At 51.7% G+C, this 27,799-nt stretch overlaps 1 protein-coding gene across 4 annotated transcripts; it reads right to left on the reverse strand.

Annotated features, from left to right (window-relative positions):
* LOC121600636 (microtubule-associated serine/threonine-protein kinase 2) lies at positions 1-27,718 on the reverse strand. Of its 4 annotated transcripts, none has more exons than XM_041929418.1 (3): positions 25,924-27,718; positions 10,783-11,227; positions 1-10,496 (listed from the first exon to the last, which is right to left on the reverse strand). In XM_041929418.1, the coding sequence occupies exon 3, from the start codon at positions 10,410-10,412 to the stop codon at positions 3,483-3,485; it is 6,930 nt and encodes a 2,309-aa protein (XP_041785352.1). In that variant the 5' UTR covers positions 10,413-10,496; positions 10,783-11,227; positions 25,924-27,718; the 3' UTR covers positions 1-3,482. The 4 variants fall into 4 exon arrangements, with proteins under 4 accessions (XP_041785352.1, XP_041785354.1, XP_041785353.1 ...); XM_041929420.1 differs by lacking the exon at positions 25,924-27,718 and adding an exon at positions 20,130-20,276; XM_041929419.1 differs by lacking the exon at positions 25,924-27,718 and adding an exon at positions 18,115-18,419.
* Between the last annotated feature and the right edge of the window lie 81 nt (positions 27,719-27,799).

Genomic DNA, 27,799 nt, shown 5'->3' on the forward strand with positions numbered 1-27,799 from the left:
TTTGTTTTTGTTTCATTTTTGTATTTCATTTATTCGCCACACTGCAGGCAACATTGATAAGTATTGGTTGTGTATTGGTAATTCAAATCTGCGGTCCAGCCCTTCGGCCCGCCTTGTCATTTGGGGAAGGGAAAGTCGTGGTGGTGGTGATGGTGTGTACACTTAATAAATTTGCTCTTCGATTTACATTGTTTTCAGTGCATTGTTTTGCTTCTCAGTACATTATTTATTTTTCCTTCGTTCTTTTGATTTAGAAGGAAAAAGTCGCTTTCACTTCATTCTGAGCTCGTTTGTTTTGTGTCTCCTCTCTCATACCAATAAAACACCAATAAGGGATTGCGTTTACTTTGCGTATATCTTTGCGTTGAATGCGAGTAAAGGAAAAACAATGCGCAGATCCATGTCAGTTCATTTCCGGTGGAAGCTTCATTTTTTGCCCTGTTTTACATTTTCAGCTTCCTCCTGCACTTGCAGTTTGCTTGTAACCTTTCGGTCCTTTAGGTCCTGTGCACGACGACGCTACTTTCTGCACTGTTTTCCAACCGTTTTATTTGCCTTAGACGCTTAGAAGCATACCTGCCCTGCCCTGGAGCATTCGTTTTGCAAATGCAAACAAAAAGAGAACCATTAAGGCAAACGTTTTGAAGGGGAGGGGCGGTGAAATTTGAGAAGCATCAGCCAGATTCGCAACAAAATCTGCTACAAGCTACAACAAGATTGTGTTGCGATTCGCGGGTCGCGGTCATTGCTAAACTGGTTATAATTATAAACTAGTCTGGGGTTGCGTGTGTTTTCGCTTTTTCATCTTCCTTCACTCTATTGCCTATCGGATCGCTTCTTTTGAATGAAATAAAGCAAATATTTACAACAGGAAATTATACAAATTAAACGCACACATGCACACCCAATTATCCTTTCACACACACTCACACACACACACGGACACATGAACGGATCATCACAAAATGGGGTGTACGTATCCGAGGAAGGAAACTGATTAGATCCACTCTCGAAGCTTTTACATTTACATAAAGATCACAAAACAATATTCCCTTAATTTTCCCGCTCTCCTGTTTTCCTATTCCTGTTCGGTGTCTTTCTCATTATTATTTGACTAAATATGTCCTTTACTCTTCTTCTCTCCACAACGCCCTCGGTGTGTTTGCATTCTCTCATTTGTGTCTATTTTACATGTCCGCTACATCCGCTTCTCCCTTTATAAATATCCGCCCTCATCTCCCGATCGCAGCCGCCCGCAATTTGCCTCAAAAACTCTAAACAATCGATCAATCTCAACAATATCAATATTTGCAATGTAGCACATACACACATTTATGCGTGAAACATCTGAAGGAAACCATTAAATACAAACATTTCACTTCCGTGGAGCGAGATTTCATCAACCGGAGGAGAAAAAGGTGTAAGGTTAGTGTTTCTGTCCTGTGAACAATGCGTTTAACTACTCTTCTGTGTGTGCTTTCTTTTGCAAACTAATACTCCATCTTACTTCTCTCTGAACTCTCTTGTAACAAGCGGCGTGCTTTATCCTCTATCTTGCCAGCATTAATATTGCACTATTTTGTGGTCAATAGGTTATTATAGGTTGTGTATTGTTAATTCTGCTCTGTTTGCTGGTAATATTATCTCGCCCTGCTGCTATTATACTTTCCCTCTGCAAGGATTTCTACTGTGCTGCTTTGTTTAAAGTTTCACATCGAGGACAAACGTTAGACGGAGAGATTATTATTGCAAATGTGGTTGGGTTTGTTCTTCTTTTTTTTCATTGTGTATTTTATTCTATAGTGGTTACAGTATCTTACTTGAATTCGGCAAATTGTTGCTTGTTTAGTGAACATTAAGGTGAAGCACAACTTGATGAAAAGAAAGAGCAAAAACTGGGATATAAAATTAGTCAAGTCAAACGCGCAAGTTTAGAATGGAAAGAGGGCAAAACATCTATTACTGAGCGGGAGCTTTTTTCCCCCTGTTCAAAGGGGAAATATAAAACATCATTTGAATAAAGAGAGACTAGCCAACACATACTACACATCTCATTGGTGCGGTGCAACTACGAGCTGCAGCAAAATGCTACTGCATGCCGTCTCTATCATCGTTGCTACTACTCCTCACTATCTACAATTAGGCTGGGCGCTAACACGAGAGCCTGTCGACAGCGTACGCAAGAACCCTAAAGCGAGGCAAATGCATCACATTCGCAACCCCGATTAATTACGCGCTGATGGTTATTGATTGAGGAGCTGTACTTTCCTGAACGGATACACCAACGCGTCCACTATAACGGGGGAAGGGAGAGGCTACAAAACAGTGCTGACTTGCTTTAGCATACATCTTGAGCTACCATCTCTCTCTAGTACAAACATTGCATATCCGGTGAACGCGTTGCTTTTCTTTCCAAATGTACTTTTCAGCTTCACTAACGCGTTCACTACTCGTCTCAGCGCACAATTCTGCTCCACACACACACACACACATGTATATGTATCGAGTTTTAGACATTACGTTCTACTGATTTTTGTTTATTGATTCGACTGTTTTTGACTGTTTTCTCCCGACTTCTACCTCCAAAATCAAGAATATCACACACAGTATAAGATTGTGCACTTTTCGCACGATAAGTTTCGAATTCGATTGCGTTTATCGATCAAAAATACGGGGGATGTAGTGGCTTAGATTCCCTCTCCTCTGCTTTAAACATTGATAAACGCGTGTGGGGGGGAGAGACAGAGAGGCGTTAGCAGCTTTAGTCATTGCCCGACCCCGTCTATTCCTTAGTGGATCCATCTCTCTCTCTCAAAATCACTAATTTTCGTTTGTGTTTAGCATAATCATTTCGTTTTTGTGTGTTTTTTTTGTTATATTTGTTTCCGCATTGCCGGATGAAATCAAGTTGAGTTGCAATAAAAAATAAATTGAGCGGAGAAAGAGATAGTAAGAAAAACACGGGAGTAAATGTAAAAAAACGGCGTGTCGCGATAATAGCATGGATTCTTACGCACAAAATAATAATTAAACCACAATGATAATAATAATAATAATAATAATAATGACGATGATACCGCGAAACTAACAACTAACCAGTATCACTTAAACATAATGTGTTTAACATAACAGATGCTAAAGGGTGAGGGGAAAGGGAGAGGGGAGGACTGCGTACACCTCCCACACCTCTAGGGGCTATCAGAATTAAAATATACATACACGCAAAGCCGCGATCGATCACACAATGTATCGTCCCTGCTCGGGACTAAACTTCTCCTTCAACCTGCGAGAGCTCCACCAAAAAACCTCACAACATTGGCAAAACCGTAACCCCAAAACAGTGGTGGCGGCCAAACGTTAACTCGAAATTAAAACAAAAAGCTCTCTCACTCTCCTTCTCAGGCTCTTGGTGGCTCTAAAATGATAATAACAATAATAGCGTTGTCGTGTCGTGTGTTACCTCCTCCTTTGCCTGGGGCGTCTTACTCCTTCGCTTTCTTACCGACGCCACCGCCACCGTTATTGTTGATGCTGGCCGCCGCCACACTGCCGGACGGTTCGCCCTCCTTTATCGCCATCTTTTCCATCAGTGGGATTAGCTTGTCCGCGGACGAGAGCGCTGGCTGCTGCTTAGTGCTTAGATCCTCCTTCGCCAACGTTCCCTGCTGCTGCTGCTGCTGCTGCTGTGTTGCTTTCCCGCCGGTGGAATTCTTCGATGTCTTCAAATCGCCTCCCGCCGCCGCCGTCGTTGCCACAGTCGGTTGTGGATTGTTGTTGACGCTGTTTGCTGCGGACGCCAACCCGCCGGAAGACTCCGGCGCTACCGTGGACGATGTCAGCTGCTGCACACCGCCACCCGCTGCACTGCCAGCAGCGGTCGTGATGGTTGAGTTTTGGTTCGAGCGCCAAATGCCGGCCACCGTGCGCGGCGTCGTCTTGAGCGACGTGTTGCAGCAGAGCGGCGACAGGACGCACTTGCTTTCGGCTGCGCTGCGCGGATGGAGACGGTCGGGAGAGAGGGCGCGTCGCAGCAGCGGCGAGCTCGGTTCGGCCGTCTTGGCCCGCGGGAACCCCTTCTTCGTGGGCGGCGTCGGCGACCCGCCAATGCCGCCGGCAACGATGCCGGGCACGACGGCGGACGGCAGACCGGTAGCGGCGAGGGCCGCGGCGGTGGGCAGCCCGCCCGGGCTGTACGATTGCGTCGTGTTGGACGCACCGAGTGGATGCACCACCGGAAAGGCAAGCGGGCTGGACGAGCGCGTCGGCGAGGCGGGCAGCGGTGACGGGCTGGGGGTGCGGGCCAGCGGTGACAACGGCATGTGGTCGGCCGATTTCCTCCGGTTCGAGGGGCGACCGCCGGCGGCCGCTGCCGAATGGAGCGCCTTGTTGCTGGCACAGGGCGACGAGTGCAGCTTGTGCTTGAGGACGTGCAGCGTCGAGGGGCGCTGGTACAGTGGGGCCCCGTCATTGTACGGACCACCACCACCAGCACCACCACCAACACCGCCGCCGCCACCGCTGCCGGTCGGTGTGCTCGGGGCGGACGTGCTCGGTGAGCCCGGCGAGGGAAGCGTCGGATTGTAGAGCGTGCCGGCCGAGTTGAGGGGCGACAGGATGAGCCGATTCACCGGCGAGCTGCCCGTCCCGCCGGCCAGGCTGGACTGGGGTAGCGGACCGACCGGCGACTGGGGCAAGGCACCGACCCCGGGCACGGGCGCCCCGACCACTCCTCCGACCGGTCCCAGCCCCGGCTGCAGCAGGTTCGGCTGGCTGCCCTGGAAGCGGGCGAGCGACTGGAAGCTGCGGCTCGGCGGCACCACCGACGTCGGCGACTGGATGCCCGCCACCATCTGCTGCATCTCGGCGCTCGCCCGCTTGCTGCTGATGCGCCGGAACAGCGACGCCTTGCGCTTCTTCTCGTTGTCCTTCTTCTGCTTGCGCCGGCTGTGGGTCGACTTTTTCGCAAACTTGCTCTGCCACGGTTCGCGCTTCCGGCCGCCCGTCTGGATGCTCGTGTGCTCCAGCGGCGTCGCCCGCAGGCTGACCAGCTCCGAGCCGCTCAGCAGCAGCTGCAGCACCTGCGTGTGGTACAGCCCCTGGACCGCTTCCCCGTTCACGTGCGTGATCAGATCGGCCGGCCGCAGACCGGCCTCGAACGCAGGGCTGCCCTCGTCGACCGCCATCACCAGATGGTGCATCGTGTAGAAGTCCGTGTCGCCGTAGTACACCCGTATCGTGTGCACGGTAAAGCCGAACCCACGCGGGCCCCGCTTGATGATCAGCGGCGGCTTCAGGTTCGTCACCAGCGGGCTCAGCTCACGGCAGGGCGAGGTGTCGCGCGAGCTGGCCGTGCTGGAGCAGTTGCCGGCCGAGTGCATCGTGGACGAGGCGACACCGCCCGTGCTGCAGCCGGACGACGAGGACAGATTCGACGCGGTCGTGCCGGTCGCGTTGCGGCTGCCCGCCATTGCCATGCTGCCCGCCAGCGACCGGCCCACCGCCGTCGTCACCGCGGACGACGAATCGTCGGACGAGGTCATCAGCGAGAGCCCGAGGGCCGACGCGGACTTGACGATGTGGCGCGAGGCCGTGCCGCCGCTCAGGTTGTGCAGCGAGCTCGACGGCGACGAGGTGACGATCTGGGACGGCGTCGACGAGGACGTCTCGTGCCCGCTCTGGTCGTCCTCGATCGAGATGGAAAACTTGGGCAGGATGCGGTTGTGCACGATCTTGCGCTTGCGCTGTATCTGCGGCGACACGTCATCGCTGTCCGTCTGGGACGATTCCGGCGTGCTGAGCTGCTTCAGCGAGGACAGCGGGTAGAAGTCGCTGAACCGCTTGTTCGTGTCCGGCGTTTCCGGCGTGCCCGGGGCGCCGCGCATCGCGCTCAGATTGACGGTGGCCGGGCGCAGGCTGATGCCGTGGTGCGCCAGGAAGTCTTCCCGGTCCGGCGTGGCCAGCTCGGGCAGATAGTCGAGATCGGGCGTGGAGGGCATCTTGTACCGCGACGGGTTGATGTTGAACTTGCGCAGCTCGGGCGTAATGATCAGCTTGCTGATGTCGTTCGGGCGCGCATGGGCCGTGTCGTACCCGTCCTCGAACAGGCTGGGCAGCTGCTGCGGTTTCACCAGCGTCGAGGGTGTGGTGATGGTGAGTGGCGGCCCACTCGATGGTTCCACCACCGGTGTGATCGTCGGTTTGACGGTGGCGGAAGAAACGGTCGCTGTGGGCGGTGTTGTGGTGACACTGCACGCACCGGTCACCGTAACGATCGTACCAGCGTCACGTGCGATTGCATCCGGCACGGACGAACCGGACGATGAAGCGGACGGAGCTGCTGGTGCTGGTGCGACGGCTACACTCGCCGCCACCGTTACCGTCACGGGTACAACTGGCGCCGCGCCTTCCACTCCACCGCTGAGCCGGCTGCCCGTGCTGCCGCCAAAGTTGCCGCTCGACCCGATCGACGCCTGCGACAGGCTGTGCTGCTTGCGGTACTGCGGCGAGTACGAGCTGAACGACCCGAACAGCGGCGAGTCCTCCATCTCGTCCGTATCGTCCCCGCAGATCTCGTGATTGTACCGATCCACGCGCGTATCGAAGTAGCTCGTGTCCTCCTCGTTGTCCAGCTGCGGCACAAACTCCGCCTTCTGCCGCAGCAGGTTGTTCCAATCGAGCCCGTAAAAGTAGCAGTGCTCCTTCACCTCGTGCGCCCCGCCCGTCCCGAGCCGGTCGCGCGGGTTCTGCTGCAGCAGCGCCGTGATCAGATCCTTCGCCTCCTCCTGCAGCGGCCAGTCGTCCCCGTCCGGCCACTCGATGTCGTCGTTCACCGTGTGCGCGAACAGCTCCTCGGGCGTTTCGCCAAAGAACGGCACGCAGCCGATCAGAAACTCGTACAGTATGATGCCCATCGACCACCAGTCGACCGGTTTGCCGTACCCCTGGCGCAGGATCACCTCCGGCGCGATGTACTCCGGCGTGCCGAACACCTGCTTGTCCGAGAACTGGCGCGTCTCGCTGTCCAGGTAGCCCTCGTACAGGTTCGTCGCCAGCGACATCAGCCCCATCTTGGACAGCCCGAAATCGGTCAGCTTGATGTGCCCGAGCGCGGTAATCAGCAGGTTGTCCGGCTTCAGGTCCCGGTGCACGATGCCGTAGCTGTGCAGATACTCGACCGCCAGCACCGTCTCGGCGAAGTAGAAGCGCGCCATGTCGGACGGCAGCGGGCCCAGATTTTTCAGCAGCGTCGCGCAGTCGCCCCCCTCCACGTACTCCATCACCAGGCAGAGGTGCTTCTTCGTCTCGAACGAGCAGTACATGCTGACGACGAACGGGTTGTCGGCGAAGCTGAGTATGTCCCGCTCGGCGAACACCTGCTCGACCTGGTTGCGCAGCATCAGGCTGTTCTTGTTGATCTTCTTCATCGCGAACCGCTGGCGGGTTTGCTTGTGCTTTACCAGATAGACCGCACCGTACGCACCGTTCGAGATCAGCTTGAGAATGTCAAAGTCTTTCTCGTTCGGCACCGCGCTGTTCGAGCGTGCCTTGAAGCTTTTGCCGACGGTGCCCGCCGTCGGGCCGGCCGGTGAGTTGGCAGCTCCCACCGGGGCGTTTCCTGCCGCATCAGCAGTGCTGCTGCTGTTGTTGTTGTTGTTGTTGAGCACATTGCTGGTGCTGCTGGCAGCACTATTGCCCGCCGAGCTGGACGAGCCCGACCCTTTCGGCGTCGAGCACGTCATTTCATCGCCGGCGCGCGACGTTCGATCGCTTGCGATCGATGAGTTTGCATCGGCCAGCTCGCTATCGTCCGCCCGCACTGCCGCCCGATTGCTGCGCAGCCGCGAACGCCTATCAACGAGCTCCTCCTGCTCGGCCTCCTCCTCCAGATCGGCACAGTTAACGCTCGAGTTGAGCGAGGCCGTCTCGATGTTCAGCTCTTCCTGCAGCTCCGCGATCGGATCCCGGTTCAGGCCCAGCTTCTGGATGATGTACTGTGGAATGTCCGCCTTGATGCCCTGCGTCACCTTCGCCTGCCCCTCGGCCACCTCCAGCAGCCGGTAGAACTCCTCCGGATCGAACTCGAGGCACTCGAGCAGCCGGGCCGGGCGGGAAATGATCAGCAGCAGCTTCTTGATCACGCCCGTTATCTCCGGCGCCGCCTCGGGCGACTTTTCCCGCGTCTCCATCAGCAGCCGCTCGAGGTTTTCGCTCATCTCGTAGAAGTAGCGCGAGGTGATCAGCTTCGCGTGCGACTTGTGCAGACAGTCGCGCGCCATCTCCAGCACCTGGTGGTGCACGAACCGCACGATCGGCTGCGAGTTGCGCGCACTGTCGTGGACGATGGTTTTGTTCTCGTTGATGAAGTGGCTCAGCCGCTCCTCCATCTGCTGCGTTGCCTTCGGGAAGCGCTCCTTGTAGAACGTGTTCATGATGGAGATTTCACTGTCCGTGATCGGCGAGTGGCTCGGGCTGCTGAGGCTGCGCGACCGCGGCCGATGGATCGGCGACCGGCAGCCGCAGAAGTTGTTCAGCTCGTCCTTGGTGCTGGTGGGCGGGCCGCCGCTGCCGCAGCTGCCCGAGCCGGACGATCCTACGGAGGATTTCAGCGCACAGTGCTGCTGGTGGGACGCCAGCGGCGCACCGGTGGGTGCATTAGGCCCCGGCCCGTAGCCCACGTGCGCCTGCAGGCTGAGCGGTTGCTGGTGGTAGAGCGAACCGCTGCCGCCGGCCTGTGGTGAGATCGAGGAGGGTGGCGGGCCCATCGCCAGCGGGTGTTGATGCGTACCGGCGCCACCCGCCGGCAGGGAATGATGATGATGGTGATGCAGATGCGACTGCTGCTGCGCCTGCTGGAGAGCGTGATGGTGCGCTGGGCCCACCATCGGATGGTGCGGATGATGGTGCTGCGGCTGCCCGTACCCGTGCTGGTGGTGCAGGTGATGGTGGTGATGATGCAGATGGCTGTGATGCGTCCGCGCCTCCCCCAGCCCCGGATTGCTGTCATTCGAGGAGAAGTGCAGCGACAGCAGCTGCAGATCGTCGTTGGTCGGCACGGCCGGGAACTGGTGCAGCCGCTCCTGGCTCGAGCACTGCGAGGAAATGTTGGAGCTGCCGGGCGTGGTCACGTACCCGCTGGACGGCAGCGACGCGACCGACCACCGCCGGCTGTCGCAGCTCTTCGATGCCGCCGTCGACACGATGCGCTTGATCGGCATGAACGGGAACTGCATAATACTGGGCGAGTTGATGCGCGGGCTGTCGATCGGGCTGGCGGGAATGGGCGAGTGAGATCGGGGCGAAATGTTCGCGACGAAGCTGAGCCGGTGGCGGGCGACGGCCGCACTCCTGGCGGCCGCGGCCGCCGACGACGACGACGCGGACGAGTTGGGACGCTTCTGGCCGGCGAAGAACGCACCGCCACCACCGAGCGCCCCCAGCCCGAAGCCAACGTTCTCCTTCGCACTGAGCGACAGCGTCGGGGCGGAATTGCCCAGCGTGGAGTTGCGCACGCGCACCAGGTTCGAGATGTCGCTGCCACTGCCGGAGTAGCGCAGCGAGTGCGAGTGTTGCGGTTTGTAGGACGACTTCCGGTACGAGGCCGACTTGTGCAGGCTCGAGCCGGACGAGGTGCGCATCACGACGGCGGCGCACGCGCCCGTCGTCGCGGTGGTTGGCGAAGCGCCACCGATCGTCGTCGTTATCACAGGCGCGTTCAATGGCTGGGGCGACACGGGTGGCCCATGATGGGGGGAAACGCTAGCCGACGGCGGTACCTTGGCACCGAGCGGCGAAGAGCAGGCGACGGGCGCACCGACGCCAAAGCCGGACGCCGGTACCGGCACGGACGATGCCTTCATGAACGTCGACTTACGGTCGACCGACGGCGGGTTCGTCGTCTCCTGCTGCTCCTGCTTCTGCAGCGCGACAGCCTGCTGTGGGATGAGCTTTTTCACGCCCATCTTGCCCGGGCTGCCTATCACCGACGGCTGACTGTTCGGGCTAGTGCCACCCGCTCCGACCGCCCTCGTTTGCTCCTCCTGGTGGGGCGGCTGCTTCGAGTGCGGTGGCTTCGACGCGGACACAATCGTCCCGGCGGCCAGTGAGTTTGTCCCTATGGGGGCGCTGCTGTTGCTTCGTTCCTTCGCAGCGATGGTGGTGGACGGCTCGGTTCCAGCTTTGCGCCCGGTGGTGACCGGTCCAGCCATCGGCAGCAGCAGCTCCGGATCGTCAAAGTTTAGCGATCGCACCGAGGAATGGGCCGACTTGGTGCGGGTGCCATCGGTCGACGGTGTGGTGGCCGCTGAAGTTGCCCCTTCGCTCGATTGTTTGTGACTGACGGTGGAGGAAGACGCTGTCTTATTTTTGCCACCACCACCTGCACCGCCACCGCTCGTCGATGTCTTTTGACTCATTTCTGCTGTGTTGGCTGTTCGTTCGCTCGCGCTGGGGTGCACCGCTCGCGCACTCGGGAGGTTCCGGGATGTTATCAGGCAAATCTGGAAAGCAAAACGGAAAGCGGGAAGGAAACAAATGGTTATCAGGAAAGCGTTACCAGAGCGAGAGGGAATCGATCGATAAGCGTTGAAAACAGGGAGGACGTGGGAGGCACGTTCGTTGACATAGACACCGGCAGGGTGAGGCCATTGCCTTGAACCGATCCCTTCTTTCTTTTCTCGTAAGGTCACAAATGCTTTGTATTTTGTGTGTGTGTGTCCTCCCTTTTTCAAGGTGAAATGGGATTTAGAATTTCTTCACAAAGTTCACGGCTGGGCGTGCACTAACCTGTTCTAAGATAACACCATCTTGCCGGTTTGACTCGTCCGGTGGTTCCTGTATGCAGCGCAGTGTACTCGTCCCAGCCGCTCGTCCGTTTGTCGTTGAAGTCACGCTGTCTCACACGCACCCGAACACAGTATCGATTCGTGTAGCTACGTTCTCCGCTTCTTATCACCTGGCGTACGCCTTTTCTCGCTCACGCTTTCTTCAGAAGTTGAAATCAGACCAGCAAAATGCACTCTTCGCTGTCTTTCCAGTTCCAGAGTGTGTAGAGGAGAGAGAGAGAGAGCGGGATAGGGAGTGTATGTGAAATGACCACCCCGTTTCGAACCCGGTGAGGTAAGCAGCGATGCGCTGGGCTGTGATAATAACGCACGCTACAAATTTCGGCTACCCTTAGGTGACGAGGCTCGGTTGACAACTGTCCATGTTCGGCGCCGTCTTCATCGTGCTGTCGAGGGAGAGAAAGGAAACCCCGGCAAGGGAGAGAGAAAAAAAAAACACATATTAAATGATTATAGAGAAGAAAAAAAAACCGGTAAATGCGGTAATAAAAGTTCATTAGTAACTGGGTTGGCGGTGGAATCAGCGTGTACCCGTTTGTCGTTCGGCTGTACGAGCCGATAAGACGCAGCAGCAACAACAACAGCAGAGCGACGACAAGCGGAAACACGTTTTATTAGATAACGAAAGGCAAACTGCAATTGCATTCGAACGGTTTTGATATGGTTGTACTTGGGTACACAGTCACAGTTTCGGTGTGTGTGTGTGCCTTTGAGCTAGCCGTCGTGTCGTTCCCTACTACCCCCTGGAGGCTTCTGCTACCTTCCGACACACGCACATCAGACCGATCTGGGTCCTTGATGTTGCCACTCGGACGGCCCTCTTCCCATAGTGGCTTACCTCGCGCAAGGTGAAGGTAACGCTTGGCGATCATGTTTTGTGCTCTGCTGCCTGTGCCTCGGTGTTGCCACGGATTATTCATCGAACCGCACAAACAAAACTCAGTTCCGAACGAACAACACACACGTAACCGGATGTTTAAGATACGCTCCTCTGTGGGCTGCTGCTCCTCTGTAAAGCGATCCGTGATCTCTCTGATCCACCATCTCGAACAAATGAACATGGGCAACCCCCCGCTCTGCGAGGGTACAGAGCAATCGCAACCTTTTCGGGGGGGCTTCGATAAAGCTCAAACACACCTCATCTAATGGACGCGCGTGTTCGCTTTCTATCGTTTCTCTTCGGGCTAATCGCCTTGACCGAAGATAAGGGGAATCGTATGGACACAGGGAGGGAGGGAGGGGCGGTCTGATGCTTCTTTCTTTGTTCCCATTTTTGGAGCCATTCATCAGCCTCCTCATGGCACTCATCGGGGAGGGTCATGGCACGGGTCGGATCAGCTGACGGAACACACACACACCCAGACGGATCGGAGCACAAAAAAGGCACGCCTCTCCTTCTCCATGTGTGGAGACTTTCTTTGCGATATGAATATATTCCACAATACATACTCTGTACATTGTGTCTTCTTTTTCTTTTTTGTTGTTTGGCATTTGCTGTTTGGCAATGTACAGCGAGGGTTTGCTGGTTGAAAGTTTGAAGAAAAATTGCAAAAGTCGCGATTGAGATGAGATTTGGTCAGTGGTCGGGTTTGTAGGAGCCAATGCGTCTATCGATTTGAGTATTGAGCATGTTCAATGTACTGCTTTTATTATGCGTACAGTATCTTCCCAACCGTGAAGCAGAAGCTTTCAAACATAGGAAGCAATCACACACAAATGGTAAAATTTAATACACACATTGATCAGCTTGAATTAAGTCTTTATGCTTGCATGCGTGATCGTGTCATGTGAGTGACGGGTTGGCTAATTTAATTCAGCTTTATCAACAAATCGCACTTGAACCATAAAATTCAAAACCTTAACAAACCTACGTGGTAGTTAAAACGAACAAGTGTTTATAATTAACGCTATGGTATACCTCCTGCCTTGGTGCCTTACCCGGAAAGTGTTGGCGTGCGTGAGCGCGGGTTCCAACATGCACACACATACACACACACGCAGGTCGATTGAGTAAGCGCAATAAATGGTTTTTAACTTTCAAAACCCGACACTTCCGCTATTGCGCGGCTGGTTGCGGTTCGTCTGGTTTCGCGGCTGGGCAAAGATGGGCTCCAGATGGTGCGCGTTTGGTCGAATTCGCCCTGCTTGCTAGAAAGTCCGGAGACGGAAAGGCACCGGACCGGCGGCAGAGCGATCGGAATTAATTTGTAATGCAGCAAAAAAAAAAGGGTGGGCAGCGGGGCCGTTGATCAATACGGTGCCCGAGTCAGTTTAATGGTGATACACAAATTAAGCTCATTTGTTTCCTCGCACTCCGAGGGAGAAATTCTGTTTGGAAAAACAGTAATTGTGCTGCGAGACGGCACTCTTCAATCAACTGTCCCTCCGCTTTCTATGTGCTCTCTGCTCTTTCATGTTGAATAATGAGTTGTAAATTGATAGGAGAATTATTTATAACTCAACACGGCTACATATTACAAAACAAAAAGTAGCAGAACTTACTTACAATCCATCTCACCGGCGAGGCGTGTGTGTGTAAAGTTTAAACAACTGAAGCGAACTGCAAACATTGTGCTCACCCGGTCCCTGATAACACCGCGGGGCATTGAGTGTTGATAAGACAAGAGAGCGCGCACTATGGGAATGGGTGACACACTTGTAATCAATCCAATGTCCACGCGACTACCAGACGATGTATCAATGAGTCGTTACAGCCCTGGAAAGACTGGCCAAGTCGCCCAGGAAAAGGAGCTTTTTTTGGCCCAAAACAAACCGTATATGACGTTTCCTGATTTTTATGAACGTGTTTTCGCCAAGCGTTTTAGTTTGGAAAACTGCAACCTCCTCATTTCCAGAGTTTCTCTCCGTGGTGGAAATTTTTCCAACAGCGATCGTTAATAGGAGAGTTCAGCTATCGACCGGTGAGTATCACTTTTGCGTCAATCGTGTATTCCGATACCGATATGAAAACAAAAAAAAAAAAAAAAAAACGTTTGCTATTTTCTAGTTCCTCCAACGTGTTTTCCATTACTTTTTTGTTACTTGCTCTCCTCCATTGCGGACGGAAGAGTTTTCCCTTTTCAAATGATAATCTGCGAACACGTGCACGCGCGTGCAGCAGAGCCAGTTCGCTGGCCATTCGCGGGAAACCCAAGCGCCTATTTGCTGTGCTTTGGTGGATCCTCATGACCACCATCTTCGCCACCACCAACAGTAGTGAAACAGATATGGGTGTGTTTAATTGCTTGGAAATTGTTTTATATGATCGTCGGGGGTTTTTTTTTGCTTGCCTTCACCGGTCACTCGCTCGCTGAAGATGTTTCCACGTTTTCTGCAGGCTTTTTTTTTGGTTATGGAAGGGACTATGATCACGAACAAAACATGCAAACAAACACACTGCTGCCCCGGTTGCTCCATCGCAACCGCATGTTATCTTGCATCGAGTTTAAGCTTTCCGGTTTCGTGACCAGCCACACGGTTTCGAGTGTGGCCATGGGGCACAGCCAGCATATTGAAAGCAGGTGAGCGCAGGCTGATGATCATCTGACTACTGCTGCTGCTGCTGCTGCCCCGGACACAGGAAGAGCGCGTGAGCAAGTGTACAAGGTTGATGGGGCACGCTGCTCGTGATGACGAACGGGGGGCCCCCTCCTGCGGTTGGTGATGCTGATCTACAACAAACGTACGACCCACGGTGATGAGGGGAGGGTTTGTGCAGTAGATTGTGTGGGCTTAAGGCACACAGACATCACCACGACCAAAAGCCCTGCGCAGATAAGCCCAGTTGGTGAAGGGTAGGCAGCAGCAGCGATAATTATGTTCAGCCACAGAGACACAGATAACAGGCTCTACCGTTTACTTCTTCGACCAGATCCTCTCCACCACAAGTGTGTTGATATGGCAGCTACGGTGGAGATCACGCAGTATGTGAGTGAATGTGACCGGCAAACGTGACAATTCCGTTTGGAGATGCCCCAGAGCATGTCAAGATACATCAGCATACAGTGTACACGTGTCTGCCAACATCCTGTGCAAGTCTGTCCCGTGCCCGTGCAGAAATAGAGCTTCTAGTCTAGTCTATTCCAAGCTCATGATCGAACAACCGATCTGGCACCGTTGGCGACGCAAATCGATCGTCCACAGGGTGGGTCAATACAAAAAACTCTCCTCTCTCAGGCTGCTACTTTCCGTTTCTGATGACCATCGGACCGAAGGTTCAGGGCCGGACGGTGTTGGGTATTTTGAGTAGGTTTTTTTTCAGGTGCTAAGCTACCGGTGTCTATTTTTTGCTTGTCTGCCCCGTATGCCTGTGGCTGGGTGCTTTTTGAGGGCCGACGGCGGGCATTATATTGGTTGTGGCGCTCCGTTGCCAAGGGGCGCTAGAAATAGTTCGCAGCTTGTGCAGGTATAATAGCATTCCGCCCTCTTGATCGAGAGTCAAAGCCGTGTTCTATGTGTTCATAGACGACATAGACACTAAATGCCAGGTACGATTCAAACGGATCATTGTGTACCGCGTGTGTCAGACGTCATAATAGGGCGCCCTTGTCGCGCAACTACCTGGACTGCGAACCAAGTTGGGTACAAAACTCTATGCGCACCGGTAGTCAAATTACTTCCTCAGACACGTCGACGTGACTTTGGGGCATCGGCGTGTAGCCTCCAGTTTCTCCTCTCCCCGTTGCAAGGTCTGTGTCGACGCACAGTACACGCACCATGGTTCGTGAATAATTACAAGGTTTAGAGTTGTTTTTCGCTTCCCCTATGGCTGATTTCAATGTTACCTTGCCGTGCCGTGTGTTTGTGGTTACCCACACGCGTGCCCTGTTGCGTCTATCCAGCGGTTCGCGATCTTTGTGACCCATATACGATCGGCGTACACGCCACATGTCACTGCTATGGTTGGGTTCTCTCGGGGATGGCTGAAGCGCGCCAACGTGAAGGCTTTTGCGCTGGAATGATTGTTTTTTCATCTCTTTGTTTTGAGCGGTCGGTTTGATTTATGGTTACGCGAGACTATGCGTATGCATGTCTCGGCAAATGATGTTTATTAAAATGGACAGTTAAATAGGATAAGATTGCTCATTAAACAAAGGGACGTTGGAGAGGCGTTCTGTGGTCAAATGGGAAGCGGGGCACGGGTGTCTATATAGAGAAGATAGGTTATCAAACCTCATTTAGGAAATAGTTACTCCATAGGAACACGCTCTGCACTTCAAACAGTTGTGTTTGCGCTCTATTTTCCAATAAGATACCCTCAACCAACAGACACAACGCAATGGAGCTACCAAACGGAAGTATCTCGTTTGTTTAGCTCACAATCATTTACAATGATACTGCGGTGGTGGTGGCGGCGGTTTAGGGCGTTTACACACCACAAACTGTAGTCTCAATTTGATAATGCCCGGTAGATGCAGTGGTCGGCAAATTACGGGTCAACCAGGTCACTCTATAGCACTGTACGCACTCGGATTACGACTCCTGCTAACAGATGAGCTAGTCAGAAGTCGTTTTTGCAAACTATCACACGAGTCACTGAATCAGCTTTTCAAAGCAAACATATTTATTTGAAATGGGAATTTTTGTCAGGAAAACATCGAGTGACGTCTTAGAAACCGATTTAGTATTCAGAAGGGTTTATAAAATCATACTGATCACTGAGTATATTGGGAGCACCAATAGGTTCGTAGCGGTTTTAAACGAATTTCGATGCATTTTTGCGAAAGATTGGTTACTTATTCATTGTACAAAATCTTTTCCATTGGTTTCCACTACCTCACCCCATCTCACTAGTAAATTTAATAATTTAGAACTTGTTTACATATGCCCTATGAGCAGTTACTAACAATTGGATAAACGACTTTCGTCATCTCTTCTCCTATTTCTACATGGGACCTAATTCTTCCCCTTCACTACCAATTTCTATTGATTTTAATCGATGAAAAATACACTTTTTGAGATGCTCCAGAATGTCTCTGCAAGTTCGGGATGTGTTTGTGAAAGATCTTCACCTAAAATTGCCATTAATTATCCATTCTCAAATGTTTGTGGCGCCCAAGAACTGTTGGCTTCTTGCGCTCATGAACGTTCCATGACTTTTATGTGGAAATAACCCCATTTAAACCTTGCAAACCACATTCGATAAATTATTTACTGCTAGACCATTACCTTGCCCCAACATATAACGACTTTCGGCAGCCGTGTTCTTTAAATTTTCAATAATAAAGCAAAATTCCTTACAAAAACTTTTGTTGTATTATAAAGTTCTAACAAATTTGACATCTGGGTTATTGAAACTTGATTCTCTCCTCGCTCTAGTTTGTTGAAATGTGACTTCTTTGACGACCACTGCCCATAGGGTGTTAATTGAACCATAAGCAAACTAGAAACAAACAAAACCGCTACCATCGCCACCACCACCTCTTATCAGATGAAGCTGCGTTCGGGCGGAATTTATGCTTCTGCTTACGGGATCGCTCGGCCGAGATTTACGATCGAGGCGAGCATTATTTACCCTTTTTATCAACTGATTGCAACCACTCACCCCCTCCACAACCCATTCTAAAACCAAACAACAGCGAGAAGTTGGAAAGGGAATTAATGGCACTTTAAATAAAGACAACCCTGTGGGCCCGTATCATCGACTTTTCCCCCTCACGATCACGAAGGTCACGGACACCGCTTACACCTTGCACGGATGACTAACACACACACACACGGCTTACCGAAATTTTATGCGCTCCCGAGAGGAATGTTGCTGCTGCTGCTTCGGGGGGATGACCACCGGCCGAAAAAATTGTTCGCATTGCTTGCGTCGTTTTAAAAATAGCACCAATAGTCACCAACAGTCACTCTACGGGCCAAACGGTTTGCCCGATCACCACCGCGATGGCAAACAAATGGGCCTATGATCTTGTTTTTATTTTTTTTAATCTTTCAAACCTTCCCCACCTTCTCTACAAACGTTTTCATCGCGAATTGTGATCGAGGGAGGAGGAGAGAGGCTTGATGGCACTCTTTCTTTGGCGTGGCGTGAAAATTCACCAAACCGTGCGCGCGTCACGGTTAAGTCCACCAGCCAGCCTGGTTGGTGATTGTTGGGCCAGATAGATATCATGACACCACGTCTTCCTCCCCCTTTCAAAACGCTTGTTGTTGTTGTTACTAGCCGGCTTTTTCGCACATCATTACCGTGCCCGCGAGAGAATCGTGTCTAATTTAGCGAGCGGCAGGCAGCAGCAAGCGTGAAATACAGAATTTTCCACACACTCACCCATTCGGTTTCGCTGTCACTTGGGCGTGCGGGCAAAACGCCATATATGAGTCAGCTGATCGTGTGGGTCCGCTTTTCAGTTTTCACTGCCCCACTGACTTGCCGCCCATCATTGCCGTGGTAAGGGGAGATGAGCTTCGAAAGGTTCGATGATCAAGTTATGAGGGGCTTTGAAACGGCCAAACCCGCTCTCTATGGCCGGCTTTTTTGCCTTTTGTCCGTGTCAGTTTTGCAAAAAAAAACACACATTTTCACTAGACTGTTTTCACACTCTACACCGTCTCATGGGCGATCGCAAACGGTCAATGTCAAAACAAAACATTGGCTGCCGTTCACGCGAACTAATAACAAACACCCCATCGGTCCCGTCTATATTTCGATGCTCTAGCGTCTAATCCCCCCAAGAGCGGAAAATGGAAGAAGCGAGTAGAAGGAGCGTTTTGATGAGTAGAATTTATAGTTCAAAACAAACAGCCAGTCGCAACGACCCGCACAGGATCTATTAAGATAATGGATTGAGATAGAAAAAAAAACAGCCAAAAAAAGAACAATCTTCGATCCATGGTAGGGCAATTTGTAGTGGTACCCAGCAACAAAACACTCTGGGGCTGTCTGAGTGCCATCATAAAAAGTCCTTGCTAGCCCTGTTGTTGCTGTTGGTTTTGTTTTAACAGAAGAAACAACCACTTACTTCGTCCCAGTGTATCAACTGACCCTACCCATTACTATGTTTGGTTGCAACGGTACGGATCGTCTCAACCGCCTAACCTCGATGATAGCCTCCCCGCTGATGCCGCGTACGAACACAACAAATAGCAGCCGTTCCCCGCCACCACTTAATCGGCCGATTAATCAAGGGCATGTTTTGACACGAGTCCATATTTAGTGGAAACGAAGCGAGAGTCAGCGCTCGGCTGCGAGCTGATCCGAAGTAAACGGGCAGGGCAGCGCTACTGGTTCGTGGCTCGCGGAACAGTTTCATGCTTAAACAGAACAGATTTGTACAACGATTAAGAGATGCTTTTCTTCTGCCAAAATTGCGCGCGATCCATTTTTTCGGTTTGGTTTGTTAGACAGCAATGTTTACAAACGACAAATAACACCCAGTGAGCCGATGGACGTTGAGTTGCTTTGCTCGAACGGAAGAGCAGAAGATGGTCAGAAAATAGTACAGAGACACCGCGGTGACGATGATGACGACAATTGCGTGTTTTGGTGATACGATGTCTTTTCTTCGGACATCGCTGTTGGATGTAAAAAAGGTAAAAATAGATACTAGCAACGGACTCGCAGCGGGTTACGGGGGAGGCGCGTAACGTAAATATGTGCGCGAACTGCAGACAGATTGGAGGCTGCTCTACTACGCTTGACGAAGTACCGTGCTCCATTCCTTCACTTATAATTTATTAACAGTAGATAAAGAGGATTTGTCTTACATTTTTGTTAAATAAAGCATTGCACACAACACTGATCCGCTGCAGAAGAGCTTATCTGCCTCTGGTCGGGGCAGCTACAGCACAGGCAAATGGTTATCGCATCAATCCACCACCCAGCACGTCCGATTCGGTTCGTCAGGTGTGAATGTCAATCAACTCAAGCAAATTAAAACCACTTATATTCGAAGGAAAAGAAGAAAAACCAAGGGCCATCATTAAAAATGCTCAACACACACGATTTAAATCGTTTCGCGGTTTGATGGTTTTAGACGAGATAGCGCGAGATCCGCAAATCACACACCCCCTTAGGCCATTAAACTATTCGTGAGCGCAGTGTTCCCGTAGTAACCGAAAGCTACGGAACGCAGGACAAAGACACCAAAATCTTCGGCCACGACACTCGGTTTTCAAGGTACACATCACGACCGGAATTCGGACGAAGAAGATGCCTTCCCATGACCTACCGGGCGAAAAGGGGGAGTATTTAATTTTGAGGGCCAACAGGTGTCCCAACTACAACGCTGCCCCATCCTCACGGGAACTATATAAATATATAAATATCACTTTTTTTTAATGTACCGCTTGACCCTTTCCGTTGATCCGGTAATTTATTCTGACAGTAAGTTTGAAGCGAGTGGTGTGTGTGTCCCCTTTTCTGAATATGCGCGAATGTAAACAGAAAAACAGACCGCCTGCCTTCACGGTACGGTGACAGGGCAGCTCTTAGACGAGCCGCGCAATTCGCCAACTGTTTCGACGACAACGACGATCATGCGGCTAAGCCGTGCGTAATAGATTCACCGTGCGTGCGTGTGGTTGTGTGACACCGAAACGGTAATAGCACCGGACACATTCGCGATCATCACCATCATCATCATCATCATCATGATCGTGATTCGTACCTGCGGTGATGCACAGCGAAGGAGTAATCTCAGGTCTAGAGCAAGTGCGGCGGTGGATGGTAGAATCGGATTACGGATTACTCTGCTACCAACAAAACGAGTTTCTTGCCTCGACGCACGGGGACGCAACCCAAGAGAGAACGTGACTTCATCAGGCTTGACACTGTTTGGGTCCTACGAAGTCGACGAACGGCCCAAGTGCGTGCTGTGGTGACGAAAATAAGCTCTAATTATTCGTACGGCCTCCCTGGCAGAGATGTCTCGCAGAATGGTTGGGCGATAGAGTGGGAAAAGGAGGGGGCAGGATTTAATTTTGCATTTAACATTGCCATCATTGCCGGCTGCCGGGCTGCTGGCGGTATGGAAACCAAGGTTAATGAAACAAATTCAAGGGCCAGGCGGGCACGCGGTATTTGCGCTCGGCCTGTGGATGCATTGGAGGTTCGAGCGGAAGTGGAAACATCTGGGACGGCGGTAGCGTTTGTACAGATTGAATTACCTCAAGGCACAGTACCTCAGAGGTTTTTGCGGTGTAATCTTCAAAAAGAGATAGCAAGAGTGATACTTTTAGATGATGATTAAAAGGTATGCAGGTTAGGCAACTGCTAATTCAAATCCACAATGATCAACCAATGTTACGATTCTAAGATATTGGATTTTGAAGGTTCACAGGATCAGTCTTCATACTTTTAGGTTTTCATTGCAATAAGTTTAGGTTGGGCAACTTCCAAGTCTCATCTACAATGATCAACCAATGTTTAAAGATATTGTATTTTAGAGGATCCTTACAGAATTAATTGTCTGATGTCATTCCCAATATGTTAGATCAATCTTTTAGCAAGATCTTTAGTAATATAGCATATAATCAACAATATCCTACATTACCAAGAGAGGTAATGATTGTTGGGTCTTCAATATCAACAATCAACAAAACTGGCTTTGTCTTCGAACTTGGATACCTTGAGCATGACGATCTCCTCTCTTTCTCTCTCTGTGTCTCTCTTGGTTACTTCAACTAACAAGGCGACGGAATATTTAAACAAAGCTTGCATTAAATTTGAATACGCCGAAGCTCACGTACAACTCGGTCCCAGGCAACCCTGACATGTATGTATAATTTTACTTATATAATTGTATTTTAACGCTCATATTTCTCTGGAATAATTTAGCCACGATGAGCCAGCGACTCATCAATATTCATTTGCATTAGGTTGATCATGCCTGTCTGTATCATTACGCTCACAGAAAAAGGTCATGTAGATTGAATGTAAAGACATTAAAGAGCATCTCTGCTCGAGATGTAAGGAGATAACGATCCTAACTACAGCTAAGCACCCTTGAGCACCAGAACAATCATTAAGGTATTGAGGAATAGCCTAACGACAACTGCCTCACAAATGTCTCGCACATAAGCGTATTCTTAGATCTTACAATAAACATTTTTTGTAAATCTCTGCTCACCAAATCCAATCATAAGATCCAAGATATAAAAGATCAACCAGCTACCTGCTGCTAGATCTGTTTTGCTTCTTTTCAAGCATCTACCACTGATCTCAAACCCACGATGGATATAGCAACACCCCGAGGACGGTGATTCGGCTCGCTTTGAAGGATTAGAGAGGTTGAGAGGTCTTTTGCGTGTGCCCTTTCCAACATCGTCGTCCGTGCGCGTGATTAGAGCGTGCCTCCGTCGGGCGTTCAACACTGTGGTATCGGTTGATCTACTTTCCATTTTTTTCCCTCCATCCATTTTCTGTTGCACAGAAGTTTAGTGAAGTGTTGGTTCTCCATTGCCTCAAAAGCCCGGATCGCGGGTGAAGTTGCACAGTGGAGACTACCACCTTCACAACACCGTTCTACCGTGCGCGCTGAGAACGCCAAACGGTCGTTGTGCAAAGCGGCGGCGGCGGCGTCACTGTGCTGTTGGTTGTGCTGCGATTGCGGTCAACCGGTGTGCGCACAACCGTGCAATAGCTGGCTGCTTAAATTACTCAACCGCGAGTGTGGCACTGGCTGGTTGTCTATTCGACCCGGTGTGCATGAGAGTTTGTAAGAGGGAGAAGGCAGTTTTCTTTTTTGCTTTTGCCGTTGCGGAAAGCAATCTGGTCTTTCCCTTCCACTTTGGCTTTGGACAACCAACGCGCGCGTGTGTGTGTGGTGCAACCGTGCTGAGAACCGACGGAACGTGCCGTATCCGTCGCCTAAGTGCGCTTCTAAGCTGCTGCTGTGCCAGTCACTACACCAATAAGGCAATCGCGCCGTAGCGAGCGTATAAAAAAGCGTAATGGAAATAGCGCCGACCCATTACCGTTCGAGACCTTTAGCAAAAAAAAAACGGTGGGCTTGCGCACTACCACACGCACAATAAAGCAATGGAGTCGCTCCCCGGTGGCACGTTCCATCTTGAGTCCCCCCCACGTGCAATGGCGCTGCTTGAATTATGATTTTAAGTAGCGAGAACGTGGCATTAAGGTAAAGGCGCAGCGTTTGGCAGTAGCAGCTAGGGGTATTGCAACGATAAACTTCCCCGGAACTTCCCCAAACCTCACAGCGAGAGATCCGCCTCGTTACCCATATCGAGAGTCATAACACGCCGAGATCCGATGCCGGTGGTTGTAGGTGGTTTTCTGCCCAGCGTTTTGTGTACGATCTCTGTCACCTTCCAGGTCCTAACGATCCTCCCCCCCGAAGTTGCAAAAGTATACCGATCTTGTCGCAAGGTCGTGTGTCGAAGATCGAGCGGAGAGCAAAATGAGTCACCGCATGGTCTTTTCCAAACGATGACACACACACATGCTGGTAATTTGTGCGGCAGCTCATGCGGCTGCAATAACTCTTGTGTGAACCTTTTTCTCTCGTTTCAGTGGTAGAAACCCTGCGGTGTCAGTCTTTCCCGGCGGCAGCTGTCTAATGCAATGTACAACCTTTTCCCTCTCTACCAAAACACGGATGACACATCGGACGATGATGGTGATGATGACGGGCTTTTGCTCTCTGTGTGTGTGTGTTTGTGTTTGCTTCGTACTTTTGACCAAATTTGTACACTCCAAACAAGCGGAATGCGCAAATCGGGTCACGCGCATACGGAAGGGACAAAAACGAGTGGCTTGCAGCGCGCATAACACAGCCCCCTCCTCCGGCGGGAGCATAATCGGGAGGTGTGCATTTTAGAACAGCGGCTCATTCTGACGCTGGCGCGAGAGCAAAACGGAGATCTTGCTGCTCGTGCTGCATATGCCGCCACCAGTCGCGCGCACATCTTTCTGGGCGTCCTCGACGGCCGAACCGGCGCCTTAATTTAGGCTGCATTTTTTTTTCTCTCTCTTCCGTTGCCCTTTGAGTGTGTGCGAGTGCAGATTTCTTCTGCACTCCATTAATGGTGAAGCAGCGCAAAAACGCACCGAAGGATGTTGCCGAGGAGGTCAGGGGCATCTGGCAAGTTTTTGGCGTGTTCCGTCCGTGTGTTGGTTTGATGCCCGCCAAAAGAGAATAGGAAGTGCAGTCAAGAGGTGCGTCCAAGCCCGGGCCAGCTTCCAAGGGTTGTTTATCGTTTTCATCCCCTTAACTTTGCCAAATCATAAAAAGAACCGGGCCCAGGAGCGCTCTCACTTTGTTTCGTGGAAGCTTATGTACAGTCATTTCTTCGGCCGTGGTTTTCCCATCCCTTGCTTTGTGGCGCTCTTTCTTGTTCCTTCGCATGCAGCAAGCAGTTTCTACAATGCGAAAAAAAAATCCCAAATGATTCAGTGGTGTGTGCTGTCGGATCGATCGGAAACGCTTTTTTCCCCTTTCTGCTTCATCCCGTGATCGTGCCTGTTCGCATCTTTATAACGACGAATGACGAAGTGCTGGGCCCCCGGGCGTCGATAAACACGCGAGAGAAAAAATAAACACAATAGTAAACATCACACGCACGGCTGTCCCGCATGCCCGCCGCCCCTTGGATGGGGTACCGGTCCCCCAGAAAAAAAGGGAACGGAGGGATTGACCATCGTTACGCGCGTCTTTTCTCTTTGGCCGGTCACCTCGGCATATGTGTGTGTATGTGTGTGTAGGGCCCTTCATTGCGAACTCTTCTGCAGACACACCGGTCGGATCGGTTTTCTTTTCTCGCAAAATGGTGTGTGATGCCGGCGGCTTGGGCGCTCCAAAGCCAAGCCCAGACACTGGTTTCTGCTTGCCCACACACACAGCCTTAAACGCAAGCCGTTTTCTCTGCCACCTTTCGCCCGTCATGGTTGTATGGGCGTCCGCCGCTCGCATGAGGTACGATCGGAACCGGCACCGTGTACGTACCAGGCGAGACCGAAGCACGATTCGTTGGGGCAAAAAAGTTCCCCATTCCTACTTCAGTACTTGGCTTCAGCGGTTTGCTAAAATAAAGAAATCGATAAGTGTTTATGAAGAGCAGCCAGCTTCGCTGTGTGATAAGGTTAAAGTGTCAAACAATGTCTTCATTTTCAGCCCACAACAACAAACACATTCGTAGATCTTTACCCAGCAAGATAAAAGTCCCCGCTTCGAGTTAAAATGGCTCCTGAAAATCTCGCCACGATCTTGATGAGTTTGTGCTGGGTCTTCTGTTTACCCTTCCCGGTGTTTGTCGCCCGTGTGCCATAACAGCACCATGATAAGCGAACCGGGCCGAGCGATTAAAAGCTGCACCCCTTTTTGTTTTCTTCCTTCCTTTGGCACTTTGCTCCTATTAGATTATTGGGAGGCTCTCCTCGACCAACGCTAACGAAGCGCGGCTAGGGAAAGGAGGTGTGTTGACCGACTCCACTCTTCGTGCTTAATTTAATTACTTTCCCTTCAAGTGGAAAGGGTCCTTCACATTTTTCCTTTTGCGCCTGGTTTCGATTGGTGGCGGTGAGCGGCCGGGCGGGATGGTTGTGCAAAAGCCCAACTTCCTGGGTCGGGCCAGGAAACGGCTTGCCCTCGCTTAATCGAATCAGCTCCGATAGGTTGTGCCGGGGCCCACCTGAGCTTGATGGGGGAAAGGAGAAAAGGCAGGCCGCCACGCACGTGTGTATGCGCATGACCCTCCTCCCACGGATGTCAGATGTCAACGATAGTTTTGACCGACCCCGTGCGGCACCCATCGTGCATAACACACACATACACATAGCTCCTCTTCTGATTCATTAGAAAAGCGAGCGGGTTCGCTCCGTTGAAGGTGAAGGCTCGCAAAGGCCCTGCTCGGTACCGGCCTGGCTTGGCAATTAATGTATGTGTGCATGTGTGGTCGCTTCGAAGCAAAAAGACCCCCACATTGTACGGGTGAAGGGACACCACGGTTTGACGGTCTGTTCAATTTGCGGTCGCCAACTTTCGGACCCTCGTGCGTGTGTGAACAATGCCTCTCTAAATTGTGATTCTTCTACAACACAATTGCCCTTTTTGCTTTTAAATCTACAATTAAAAAGCAAAAAAAGTGTTTCTTTTCAAAGATAATGTTAGAAAAATCTTACCTTTTTAGGAAGACGATGACGGGGGTCTATGCGCCGTTGGTGTGATACTTTCTCTAACACGTCCGAGCGTTATTATCGTCCTCGAAAACAACCACGCAGCTCTGTCAAGGTGATGATGGTGGGCGTTTTTCCATCAATTACGCGTTGCCCAGCGTCACAGGGCCAGCAGCCAGATGAGATTTGGTAAACACAACAAATGCCGTTTCCGCTTCCTGCCACCGTTTACTCTCCTAATTGCTCCCCCTCGTTATTGACTCCAGGGGCTTCCGCTGCCTTTCCGCCGAAAGAATCGATTGTGCTTCGGTCTCCTTCACTCGTTCGTGGCGGGGCGATTCCGGACCGAATCAAAGTAGACAGTGTGCGCCTGCTTTCACCCAACCAAAAAGGATATTCGTTGCGGCACACACACGCACACACAAGCACGGGCACACAAACTGGAGCGCGCGCACAACCTTCACGTAGCTTCACACACAAACACACACTCAACAGGGGCACACAATCAGCGGTTGTGAATCAGTGGTCGTTTTTGTATCATTTGCTCTTCCTTTCGCCTGTTGGAGGCAAAATAAAAGCATCTGCCCCACCTGCCCTTCGTCACTCAACTTCCTCCTACTGAATGAGTGGTGTGTTTACTACACACGGGGGAAAAAATGCACGCACGCACGGCTACACACACACACACCCACTTAATCACACTACCACACGTCCCAGGACGACGGCAAACCTCCGCTGGCCATTGCCAACGAAATCCTCTGCATTATCGGCCACCTTTTCTTTTTGGTGTGTGGTTTTCACTCACTTCACTGCCATAAAATTCCGAAAAAGGACCTCTCTCTATCTCCCTCTCTTTCGCTCGTTCCCTTTTCCGCTCGATAGTGGGTTATTTAGCTGCTCGAAAATTCCGATTCCGCTCGAGAATCGACCCGAGAGGAAAAACCACTTTTTGCTGGTTGGTTTCTACACACACGCACACACTTTCATGGGTGTGCGCACACATAAACACACACACACACACGCACTTCGTTCGCAGTTGGCGTTGCTCCTGCTTCTCGCTGACCGAATGCTGAGGGCAGTTTTATCAAGCGACCAAAAACACCTCTCGGCAGCCACCGGAGGCGTTGGTTGGTCGAAGGTCTTGGCAAGGGATGGTAATGCAGCCCCCCACAGAGCCCTCCAAAGCGGCCAAACAACAAACCTTCTTCCCACGCGCACACACACGCCGACGGATTACGCCCGACGATCTACGGTGGCTGGTCGGGAAGGATGCACCACCCGTCGGAAGCTGCCGCTGGTGGCGGTCCAGCTACGTCCTCCAGTTGCTTGTTGCCGTTCGCTGCACCACCCACCGATCGGACTGCCAAGACGCACTCTATGCATTATTATTGCACCTCAGGTGTGTGGGGGAATCGATTTTCTGCCTTCTTCTTCTGTAGCACAGAAAGGCACACAACTGCCGACACCTCCCTGCCAGCCAGCTCACGCGTATGGGTACCCTCGGACTGGTGCCGTCTCTCTGTCACGTCAGGGTGAAAATCGAAGACCCAGCAGCTGACTTGATTGGTTGTCCGCGTTCCGTCCTGCTCCTTCTTCTTACCCTTCTTCGACGGAAACAGTGGAAAAAGCTGTGTGTGAGTGTGTATTTCACTTCAAGCCACCGTTTCAGCAAACACGACTCTGGTGCACTCGCGGCAATAATCAGCACCGTCCGACCGACACGCACAGAAACACCTTCCTTTTACGTTTTTTTCGTGAATTTTTCTCTCCTCGTCTGCTTCCCCGTGATGTTTTCGTTTGACGGCTGCAGCACGGTCAAGATGTGGTGGGGGACCGTACCGGGTTGGATCGTGCGCGCGCTGCCGTTTGACAGCTACGCCTT

Source organism: Anopheles merus, chromosome 3L (genome assembly GCF_017562075.2).
Source record: "Anopheles merus strain MAF chromosome 3L, AmerM5.1, whole genome shotgun sequence".
Classification (NCBI taxonomy): Eukaryota; Metazoa; Arthropoda; class Insecta; order Diptera; family Culicidae; genus Anopheles; species Anopheles merus.

Excerpts from the sequence above, each read along its gene's own strand:
- LOC121600636 (XM_041929418.1), bottom strand. The coding sequence starts at position 10,412 with ATGAGTCAAAAGACATCGACGAGCGGTGGCGGTGCAGGTGGTGGTGGC.